The 11,788-nt window shown below is 56.5% G+C and overlaps 1 protein-coding gene across 1 annotated transcript; it reads right to left on the reverse strand.

The window, feature by feature from the left end:
- Positions 1-374: 374 nt before the first annotated feature.
- Positions 375-10,433, reverse strand: LOC134031884 (serine/threonine-protein kinase TAO2-like). Its single transcript, XM_062475636.1, is given in 9 exon segments — positions 375-638; positions 640-708; positions 1,358-1,540; positions 3,412-3,624; positions 8,142-8,381; positions 8,461-8,664; positions 8,963-9,091; positions 9,197-9,374; positions 10,411-10,433. Coding segments are annotated over 9 exon segments (1,473 nt in total). The 5' UTR covers positions 10,419-10,433; the 3' UTR covers positions 375-389.
- Positions 10,434-11,788: the final 1,355 nt, after the last annotated feature.

Genomic DNA, 11,788 nt, shown 5'->3' on the forward strand with positions numbered 1-11,788 from the left:
TGCGAAGAGGAGGAGGAGGAAGAGGAGGAGGAGGGGCCGGAGACAGAGGGGGGGGCAGGGGGCGGGGGGGGCAGCATGGCCAGGGATTGGGAGGAGGCGCGGGAGGGCAGGTGGTGGGAGAAGGGGTGAGGGTGGGGGTGTGCCAGGTCACCCCCGGAGGAGCCCCGGACCCCCCCCGCCCACTCCCTCTCCCGCTCCTTCTCACGCTCCCTCTCTCTCTCCCGCTCGCGGTATAGCTGGGGTGTGCTCTGGTGGTGGTAGTGCTGAGGGAGGTGGTGGCGGTGGTGGTGAGAGGAAGAGGAGGACGAGGAGGAGGAGGAGGAGGCCGAGGAGCGAGACGAGTGGTGCGCCTCCCTCCCCTCCCTCCCCTCCCTCCCCTCCCTCCCCCATCACGCCCACGCCGTGTGAGGAGCCTCCCCCCTGCTCCCCCCGCTGCGGGCGGGGAGTGGGGCTGGCTGGAGGCGGGGGCGTTGGGGGCATGGCCCCCATGGCTCCAGTGACTGGCGGAGCGGGGGGCCGGGGGGACCCGGGGGGCCGTAGCCCTGCTTGGGGTAGGCCTCGCTGGGGATGCCAGTGAGCGCCATGTTGCTGAAGCCCAGACGCATGCTCTCAGAGTCGAAGCTCTCGATCTCACAGGCCCTGCCGCTCCAGCAGGGTGCGGATCCTCTCAGAGCGCTCGTTCTGCAGGGACAGCATCTCCTCCTCGATCTAAACAACAACAACATCACAGTGTGAGCCTGGCTGGTCTGCCCCCTGTGGTGAGCTGAGGATGCTGCAGCCAGGTGTACAGGCTCATGTGTATCTCACACACACACAACCTGGAGCAGGACCTGCTACAAGAAGTACCAAACACAGACACTCCCATCCCCCATCCCCCCCCGGTCGTACCCTCTGCTCCAGCAGGGCCCATCCCCCCCCGGTTCGTACCCTCTGCTCCAGCAGCGCCCCATCCCCCCCCGGTCGTACCCTCTGCTCCAGCAGCGCCCCATCCCCCCCCGGTCGTACCCTCTGCTCCAGCAGCGCCCCATCCCCCCCCGGTCGTACCCTCTGCTCCAGCAGCGCCCCATCCCCCCCCGGTCCGTACCCTCTGCTCCAGCAGCGCCCCACCCCCCCCCGGTCGTACCCTCTGCTCCAGCAGCGCCCCATCCCCCCCCGGTCGTACCCTCTGCTCCAGCAGCGCCCCATCCCCCCCCGGTCGTACCCTCTGCTCCAGCAGCGCCCCATCCCCCCCCCGGTCGTACCCTCTGCTCCAGCAGCGCCCCATCCCCCCCCGGTCGTACCCTCTGCTCCAGCAGCGCCCCATCCCCCCCGGTCGTACCCTCTGCTCCAGCAGCGCCCCATCCCCCCCCGGTCGTACCCTCTGCTCCAGCAGCGCCCGGCGGATGGACACTCTCTGCTCCAGGTCCCTGGCCTCCCTATCATGCTGGGAGTCGGTGTGGATCTTGATCTTGCTCTGATAGGCGTTCAGCAGTTCCAGCTCCTGCTGCAGCTGCATCCGCAGCACCTGGTACTCTGCTTCCTGGGTCTCGTCCAATCGCAACTGAGGACAGACAGGAGGAAGGGCGGGGCCGTAAGTCAAGCTGACCGGTTGTTTGTGTGAGATGTCAGTCCCATTGATGAGGAGAGAGGAGGAGGACAGGGAGGAAGTGGAGAGGGTGAGAGGAGGAGGAGAGGCAGGAGGTAAGGAGGAGAGGAGGAGGAGAGGCAGGAGATAAGGAGGCGAGGAGGAGCAGAGGGTTTTATGTCCTCCCCCTAAGGAGAGCAGCATCTCTAACCCTGAGCAGGTCAGATGTCTACAAGGTGATGAGCTGTGGTCTGATCGTAATATTTGTATTCAAAGGTGAACAAGGATCCCAACATGCTATACTATATATATTGTTAAACAGTGGAGGGATGTAATTTGTCTGGTAAATAAATCGTCTTTTTATAAATATGGTGGATTTGCATGTATTTAATGCTGTTGCTGTTAGTCTGAGTGGAGACAGGGTAATGTGGATCTGTGTATGTGGGCAGAGGTGGCCTGGTGGGAACTGCTAATACAGAGAGCAGGGTGACCTGGGGCTTAAACACCAGGACACAGGAGCAAGCAAGGACACAGCTGACAGCTGGGAGGGGAGGAGGGAAGGAAGGAAGGGAGGAGGGAAGGGAGGAGGGAGGGGAGGAGGGAAGGGTGGAGGGAGGGGAGGAGGGAAGGGAGGAGGGAAGGGAGGAGGGAAGGGAGGAGGGAAGGGAGGAGGGAGGGGAGGAGGGAAGGGAGGAGGGAAGGGCGGAGGGAAGGGAGGAGGGAGGGGAAGGGCGGAGGGAAGGAAGGAGGGCGGATTGCCCTCGGTTAGCACATGGTTCTATCTTCAGGCAGAGTGGCTGAGCTGGGGAGGAGGTAGAGAGCGGGAGGAAGTAGGGGAGGTAGAGAGGTGGAGGAGGTAGAGGGGATGGAGGAGGTAGGGGAGGTGGAAGAGGTAGAGAGGTGGAGGAGGTAGAGGGGATGGAGGAGGTAGGGGAGGTGGAGGAGGTAGGGGAGGTGGATAGGTGGAGGCGGTAGAGGGGGTGGAGGAGGTAGAGAGGGGGAGGAGGTAGAGAGGTGGAGGAGGTAGAGAGGTGGAGGAGGTAGAGAGGGGGAGGAGGTAGAGAGGTGGAGGAGGTAGGGGAGGTAGAGAGGTGGAGGAGGTAGAGAGGGGGAGGAGGTAGAGGGGGTGGAGGAGGTAGAGAGGGGGAGGAGGTAGAGAGGTGGAGGAGGTAGAGAGGGGGAGGAGGTATAGGGGGTGGAGGAGGTAGAGAGGGGGAGGAGGTAGAGAGGTGGAGGAGGTAGAGAGGTGGAGGAGGTAGAGAGGGGGAGGAGGTAGAGAGGTGGAGGAGGTAGGGGAGGTAGAGAGGTGGAGGAGGTAGGGGAGGTAGAGAGGTGGAGGAGGTAGAGAGGGGGAGGAGGTAGAGGGGGTGGAGGAGGTAGAGAGGTGGAGGAGGTAGGGGAGGTAGAGAGGTGGAGGAGGTAGGGGAGGTAGAGAGGTGGAGGAGGTAGAGAGGGGGAGGAGGTAGAGAGCGGGTGGAAGTAGAGGAGGTAGAAAGGTGGAGGAGGTAGAGGAGGTGGAGGCGGTAGAGGGGGTGGAGGAGGTAGGGGAGGTAGAGGAGGTAGAGAGGGGGAGGAGGTAGAGGGCGTGGAGGAGGTAGAGAGGTGGGGGAGGTAGAGAGGTGGAGGAGGTAGAGGGGGTGGAGGAGGTAGAGAGGTGGAGGAGGTAGAGGAGATAGAGGGGGTGGAGGAGGTAGGGGAGGTGGAGGAGGTAGGGGAGGTAGAGGGGTGGAGGAGGTAGGGGAGGTAGAGAGGTGGAGGAGGTCGAGGTGGAGGAGGTAGAAGGTTGCTCTGGCATGCCCGGACGAGGGTGCGGTGCAGAGAGAGAGAGGTCTGCTTGCCTGACTCACCGCCTGCGTGGACAGCATGTCGTTGATTGAGTGGTCGTACTGCTCGGCCAGGATGGCCAACTTCCTTGTCTGCTCCTCCTTCAGCCTCTTCAGCACCCCCTTGTGGTCGGCCTTGGGAGTGCTCTCCAGCAGGTGGTTCCTCAGGGCCTTGTACTGCCTGGTCTGGATCTTACACGTGTCCTGGAACTGACGCTTGATCTGCAGCTCCTTGGACTGGAGGAGACACACACAGGCTGAGAGGCTGGAGGAGACACACACAGGCTGAGAGGCTGGAAGAGACACACACAGGCTGAGAGGCTGGAGGAGACACAGGCTGAGAGGCTGGAGGAGACACACACAGGCTGAGAGGCTGGAGGAGACACACACAGGCTGAGAGGCTGGAGGAGACACACACAGGCTGAGAGGCTGGAGGAGACACACACAGGCTGAGAGGCTGGAGGAGACACACACAGGCTGAGAGGCTGGAGGAGACACACACAGGCTGAGAGGCTGGGGTGGGTATTTTTATAATGGTTGGCAGGCGATTTAGTTAACTGTAATGTACTTGATGAAATGTAGGTACGTTGTGTCTAATATGGAGGGTCCTGGAGGGTATATTCCCCCTCGCAGCAGCTCATTTGATCCTTGGATAATTCATTTTCATAACCTTGTGTCACCAGACCTGTCACCTTACAGTCACCTGCCCTGTCACCTGACCTGAGCCATACTTAGGTTCCCAGGTGTCTAAGAAGGGGGGGAGGCTGAGATGATGAGGGAGGAAGGGGGGAGAGTGTGTTGAGGAGTAATGGAGAACAAAGACTTAAATTATAAAAATGAACAAGACGATGAATTCAACAAAAAATAATTTATTTCTGTAATATTTTCTGTGCAGAGAAAATATGGAGAAATGTGTAAAGTATGACAACATATTTCTTATGCTTCCACTCACATAGTGCATACTACTGCAACACACAGACTAGGGTGAAATGCTGACAAGATGGCCGCCAAACTACATAGTACTGGCATTACTGCAAGTATTAAACACTCATATAAAACGTGTGATAAAACTATGTAGAAATGCAAACGCACACAAGACATATAACAAACAAATGTAAACAAAAAACAAAAGGTACAATAATGGAACACAACTCATAATGGAACACACAAACAATTTGAAAATGATAAATTACATTCAAATAACACACCAGGGTGAACAAGTTATAATTGAGTTTTGGGGGAACATACAGATGCTTGTGGTAAAGACAAACTAGACCGGGTCAGGAAGCTCCCCACTAACCTGCCCTGCATGCAGCACACCCAGAAAGATACCACCTACTGCTCCCTGGTTAACATGCAGAGCAGAGGGAGGGGGAGAGAGGGAAGGAGAGGGAAGGGGAGACAAAGAGGGGAGAAGGGTAGAGGCAGAGAGAGGGGGAGAGAAAGAGGGGAGGGGAGAAGGGAGAAAGGCAGAGAGAGAGACAGAGATGCTCCCTCTCTCCACCAGAATACATCCCCTTCCATGAGCAAAGCTCTACTGTGAAAGGGGACAACTTTCTGAAGAACTTGTGTTTAAAGTAGTATTCCTGCACTTATAATAATATATTTAATGTTTTTTTTCTATATCAAAAGTATTCTGATACTTTGTATATCTATTCTGTAAACTAAATAATTTTCATTTTTATTGGGCATTAGCAAAACTTCTGAATCAAACCTGTTCCTTCAGCAGAACTGAAACACGTCAACACATGAACATCTCACATTTTCAGCCAAGATTTTGAACCGTGTTTAAAAATCCTTCAAGTATAAACACTCACTGAACGCTGAAAATATATATTTTTGGGAACTAGGACAAACTTGTGTTTGACAGGGATTATCACTTCAGAGTTTACAATGTCTTTACAGGGACACGTTCAACATTTCCCAAAAATCTTTGGATTTGATTTACTATTGCATATTTCCCCCAAAAGATTGTCTTCAGATATATTTAACTGTATTATATAATCCCAGTTAAATTATAATCATAAAATCCTTTCCATCTATAGCTTCACATATACGGAGCACATCACTTAATACAATATATTTTTGAATATAAACACTTATGTAAATACTTTAAGCAGACAACTGCTATATATTCACCTCAAGGACACTAATAAAAGAAAGTTTACATGGTAAATCATGATAGGGTTATTGCTTTTAGAGCAATAAGTCATGTGGCAGTCACTGTGTGAACTCTGGTCTGGTCATGGTTACGGCCCAACACAATCATCATCCCATTCAAACCCCCCCCCCCCCCCCTCTATACAGGACTTAGTCACCGTGGCCCCTGCAGGAGATGAACCATCTGGTTTCAACCTGTGGGTGATTTTATTCCAGTTTTCACCTCATCTTAGTTGCAGCGTAGGACACAGCTCTGATTGGTCAACCTAGTTAGCATTGTTTCAGGACAATGGTGGAGTCTAATGCCCTGCCCCCCGCTGCCCCCCGTCGGCCTGCCCCCCGTCGGCCTGTCCCCCGTACCCCGCTGGCCTGGCCCCCGCTGCCCCCCCTACCCCGCTGGCCTGTCCCCCGCTGCCCCCCGTACCCCGCTGGCCTGGCCCCCGCTGCCCCCCGTACCCCGCTGGCCTGTCCCCCGCACCCCGCTGGCCTGGCCCCCGCTGTCCCCCGTCCCCGGGGGATCATTAGTGTTCCTCCAGAGCTGGAGGTTTGTGGCCATTATCGGCACGACAGCGATCACTCAGCACCCCCTGTGATAGCCACGTGCTAACACAGCCCAACAAGACTTTTAGAAATCTTATACAAAATATTTAAAAAGATTGCACAAACATGGTCTGAACAATAACCACAAACATATCGTCTTTAGAATTAAGAACAAAAATTATAGTAAAAGAAAATGTAAAAAACTTTTACAAAAAGCACAATAGTGAAAAAGTCTGGCCCTTCTCTGTGTGTTGTACAAGCGTGATGCAGCTTTGGCAACACAGTCCTCAACAGCCAATCAGATATGGCCATGTGCACAGGGTTAAGCGCTCCCAGTGTAACCAGGCATGGGGCTGGTCGGCTGGGTGACCAAGAACAGTGTGGTACAACAATATGGCCCCCAGATAATGACAAACAAAGTTTGGATGATGAAGGATGGATCCCCCGCCCCCCCACACACACACACACACTTCCTCCTCTCATCTCCAGGGTCTGACCTTGCGCCTGACACTCTTCCCAGACTGAGATCTCCTCAGCCCACACTCCCATCTCCCCTCCTCTCCTCTGCTCCCCCTCTCCTCCCTCCTCTGCCTCTCCCTGCTCTGCCTCTCCCTCTCCCTCCTCTTCCGCTCGTGGCGAGGCAGCAGGCGAGGCAGGCGGCTGGGCCTCTCCTCCCTCAGCAGGCCCAGGGCTCTCAGGCCCAGCAGGCAGCGAGGGGGCAGCTCTCCCAGGACCCGGCCGGCCACGCGCAGCACCATGGAGTTAGCCAGGTCTGCCAGCACCCCCAGGGGCCGGCGGAGGAAGCGACGTGCCCAGAGCAGGGCCAGGGCCAGGGGAGAGGGGGGCCGGCGGCAGGCCTGGTAGTCTGGGGGCAGGCTCTGCAGGGGCACGGGGATCCTAGACTGCCGCACACCCCAGTTGCGGCCGGCCTTGGGGAACATGTCGTAGAGGCTGCGCTCCGCCTGCCCCCCCAGGACTGACTGGTACACGGCAAACAGGGGGCGGGGGAGGCGGAACAGGATGCGCATCCACAGACGGCTCAGCCTGCGGGGGGCGCCCTGGAGGAAGACGCGGGCCGGACGCACCACCAGCACCACCAGCAGGTACAGGGACAGGAAGAGGGAGGGCGAGCTGAGCAGGGAGGCTGAGATCAGGGCTACGGGGACGTAGTAGAGCCCCAGGCTCACAGAGAGGGCCAGGCTGAACAGGCCGCAGCCCCACAGGGAGAGAGACAGGTAGGAGGACAAGGAGAGCGAGCAGAGCGAGCGCAGGAAGAGGTAGGAGAAGAAGAGGGCGAGGAGGGCTAGCTCCGAGGAGAGGAGGAGCGAGGCCAGCGAGGGCAGGGGAGGGGAGCGGCGGAGGGAGAGGAGGAAGATGGTGAGGAGGAGGAGGGTGAGGATGGAGGGTTGGGCGGCAGCAGACAGGGAGAGGAGGAGGCAGATGGCGTGAGAGAAGAAAGAGGGGATGGAGGAGAGGACGGGGGGAGGGGAGGGAGGCTGGGGAGGAGTGTCCAGCTCCTCCAGGGTGTCTGGGAAGTAGAACTCTGACAGGTCATCCATCTGTCTCTGACGGACACTCCTCCTTTCCAGGGAGGGGGAGGAGCTTACCTCTGACGGACAGCCGTCAGCCACGCCCCTGCCCTCTTCCTGAAGGCCCTCCTCTTCATCAGTATCGGTCTCTCCACCCTCCTCTTCCTCCCACAGCCCCCCCTCCACCTCCCTCAGCCCCCCCTTCACTCCTCTCTGCTCCTCATCCTCCTCCACCTCTCTCTCTCCCTCCTCCTCCACCTCAGTCTCTCCCTCCTTCTCCACCTCAGTCTCTGTAGTAGAGGAACTCGGAACATCTCCACAGCCTTCCTCCTCCTTCCCTCCATCTCCAGTCATCTCTCTAACCTCTCCTATTCCAACTTCCACACTTCCGCCCTCCTCTCCTTCATCCAGCTCCTCGCCTCCTTCCTTCATTTCCTCTGATACACATTCATACACCACCTCCTCCCCCTCCCCCCCGGCTCCTGGGTCCTCCCCCTCCTCCAGGGACTCGGAGGTCTGACTCACTTTGAGACTCTTGGGCTGCTGGCGGACTTCCACGGCGTGTTTCTGTCTGAGTTCGTGCTCGCGCCGCTTGTTGTACTCCATCTGGTTGGTGAGCTCAGTCTGGTGCTGCGTGCGGATGAGCTCGGCCCGTGTGCGCTGCACCGAGGCCAGCTGGCGCGCCTGCAGCTCCTGGGTGGACTCGTGGTGCCGCAGGAGCATGGCACACTCCAGGTCCTTCAGGGTCTGCTTCTTGTTCAGGTCCTGGAGGAGGAGGAGGGTGAGAGGTGCGGCCACACTACACACTCCTGCTGTGTGTGTGTGTGTGTGTGTGTGTGCGCACCTCTCTCAGCAGGTCCTGCTCCAGGTTCTGTCTGGCCAGCAGCATCTTCCTTTTGTACTGTCGGCTCTGCAGCTCGTAGTACTGCCTCTGTCTCCGTAGCAACCCCGCCTCCTCCTCCGCCTGCAGCTGCTGCAGACACTCCTTCTGGTGCACCAGCCACTCCTGCTTCTCACGCTTGGGGGTCGACTGGTTCTCACTCAGCTCCTGCAGGGGTACAAGGTCAGGGTCAGGGCTAGAGGTCAGGGTCAGGGCTAGAGGTCAGGGCTAGAGGTCAGGGCTAGAGGTCAGGGCTAGAGGTTAGGGTCAGGGCTAGAGGTCAGGGCAAGAGGTCAGGGCAAGAGGTCAGGGCAAGAGGTCAGGGCTAGAGGTCAGGGCAAGAGGTCAGGGCAAGAGGTCAGGGCCAGGGCTAGAGGTCAGGGCTAGAGGTCAGGGCTAGAGGTCAGGGCAAGAGGTCAGGGCAAGAGGTCAGGGCTAGAGGACAGGGCTAGAGGTCAGGGGTTACCTCCTTGAGCTGCTCCTTGCGCTGGCGGTACAGGCGTTTGTGGTTGTCCAGCAGGCTGCTCAGCTCCTTCTTCTGCTGGGCCAGGATGTGCTGCTGGAACTTCTTCTCCTCCGCCAGTGCCGCCTTGGTCTGGAACACAGAACCATCAGAACCACTAGAACCCTCTATCCCTCCTCCACCTATTCCTCCCTGCCTCCTTCTCTCCCCCCCCTCCCTGCCCCCCTCCCTCCTCACCTCCTTCTCCAGGATGGCCAGGTGCTTCTTGCTCAGCTTGTCTCCCTCTCCAGAGAAGCTGTTCCTCTGGGTCTCCAGCTCCTTGTCCAGTCTCAGTTGGTGCTCGTCCATCTCGGCCTTCAGCTTGTTCTCCAGACCCATCAGCTGCTTCTGGTGCTGACGCCGCATGCGCTTGTACCTGCACACACATCCGCCAGTCACACACTGGGGCTCTTAGACTAGGAGGAATTATTTAACACAGGGCTCGACATTAAGGCTTGTCCGCTTGTCCGGGACAAGTGGATTTTTTTGAAGTAACATGGCTTGTTATTTATTGTAACTTGTCAAGTTCAAACTCAAACTAAATAAAATGCCATGTTCACGTTATGTGCCATTCATTACGTCTATTTTACCGATTTTATTTTACAGAATTCTGCATTAGCAAAACACAAAAAAATGGCTTTGTTCCAAGATCTCTAAAGACCATGCATCTAATTTAATGCTCAACACTTGAACGGGGGCTTATTACTTGAAAGAGGAATTATTTACTGTCGTCTCAGTTACACTATCAGGGCTTGGAAATACTGTGACTTACTAAAGTAGGCAAATGGCTAGTAGAACATAACATTTCATAATAATTTCAGTAAATCAAGACCCAGTGAAATGTTATATACAGCTAGCAAACTAACGTTAGCTAGCATCGCTAAAAACATTGGCTAACAACTTCGGTAGGCTATCCTCACTATTTGCAAGCTAGCTAAACTTATACTGTATCCAAATTGTATATATAAAAAAATTATATAATGGATTTTGCTACTGAATGTTCCTTTTAAAGGGATACTTACTTAAGGTGTATATACTTTACAGTTGAATATTAGCTGATATTTAACTCCATACATTTAACCGATACAAATGCTGCTAATGCTTGAAAGGTACACAGCTGCCGACACTAGCTAACGTCAACACAAAAATATATATGTATATATTTATCAGTCTTTACCCGGACAAGTGACTTGTGCATGGGCAAGTGAAACGTTAATGTACTTGTCCAAAGGACAAGTGCCTCATAAAGTCAATGTCGAGCCCTGGCTAACGTTAAGCTAGCAGTCACCTTTTATATGGTGTTTACGAGGTATTCCAACATTAGTTTGCTTTCCATCTAGCGGGCATTCTGAGGCACCAGCACACTGCTTTCATCCCTGACTGAGGCATAATGATGACATCACGTGTCCTACCCAGACATCTGCTCCCTGAGGGCGGAGCCTGAGGCATAATGATGACATCACGTGTCCTACCCAGACATCTGCTCCCTGAGGGCGGAGCCTGAGGCATAATGATGACATCACGTGTCCTACCCAGACATCTGCTCCCTGAGGGCGGAGCCCTGCTCGTGCTCCTGGATCTGTCGCGTCACCAGCGACGCCGTACGGATGGTGGCAAAGTGGTCTCGCCCCCTGCGCCTCCGCCCCCCGCCCCCTCCGGAGGAGGGGGGCGGCTCCTGCAGCTCTGGCTGGTACGGGTCGTCATAGATGTTGTCATGGCTCTGAAGGGGGGGGGGAACCCTGTCAATAACTGACTATCAACACCATGACTGAACCCACCCAGACCCCCCCACACACACACACATCCACCCAGACCCCCCCACACACACACACATCCACCCAGACCCCCCCACACACACACACATCCACCCAGACCCCCCCACACACACACACATCCACCCAGACCCCCCCACACACACACACACACATCCACCCAGACCCCCCCACACACACACACATCCACCCAGACCCCCCCACACACACACACATCCACCCAGACCCCCCCACACACACACACACATCCACCCAGACCCCCCCACACACACCCCCCCCCACACACACACCCAGACCCCCCCCACACACACATCCAGACCCCCCCCCACACACACACACACCCCCAGACCCCCCCACACACACACCCACCCAGACCCCCCCCCCCCCACACACACACCCAGACCCTCCCACACACACACACCCACCCACCCACCCAGACCCCTCCCCACACACACACACACACACCCACCCAGACCCCCCCCCCCACACACACACACACCCATCCACACCCCCCACACACACACACCCAGACCCCCCCCACACACACACCCAGACCCCCACACACAAACCCACCCAGACCCTCTCCCCCCACACACACACCCAGACCCCCACACACAAACCCACCCAGACCCTCTCCCCCCACACACACACACCCCCAGACTGACCAGGGGCTGGTGTAGGACAGAGCTGTTGGAGCTGACAGTGTGCTCTCCCTCCTGCATCATGGCCATCTCCCCGCTGTCGTCAGAGCCGTCGGCCAGACTGTTGACAGAGCTGCTCTGAGAGCTGGCGCTGATGGACATGGACGGCAGCGAATGGGAGCTCTCCATGCTGTTCACGGTCCCGGTCCTCAGCATGTACTGTTCTACATCCTGGAGGGGGAGGGGGGGTTACTGGAGGCACATACACCTACCTCACACAAACACCTCTCAAACACACATAACACATGCTCATTCACACATGCAGACACACACACTTAACTCCCATTTACAGTCTCCCACTAGAAGAGCTTGTTTAG

The sequence above is a fragment of the Osmerus eperlanus genome, chromosome 12, assembly GCF_963692335.1.
Source record: "Osmerus eperlanus chromosome 12, fOsmEpe2.1, whole genome shotgun sequence".
NCBI classification, from domain to species: Eukaryota; Metazoa; Chordata; class Actinopteri; order Osmeriformes; family Osmeridae; genus Osmerus; species Osmerus eperlanus.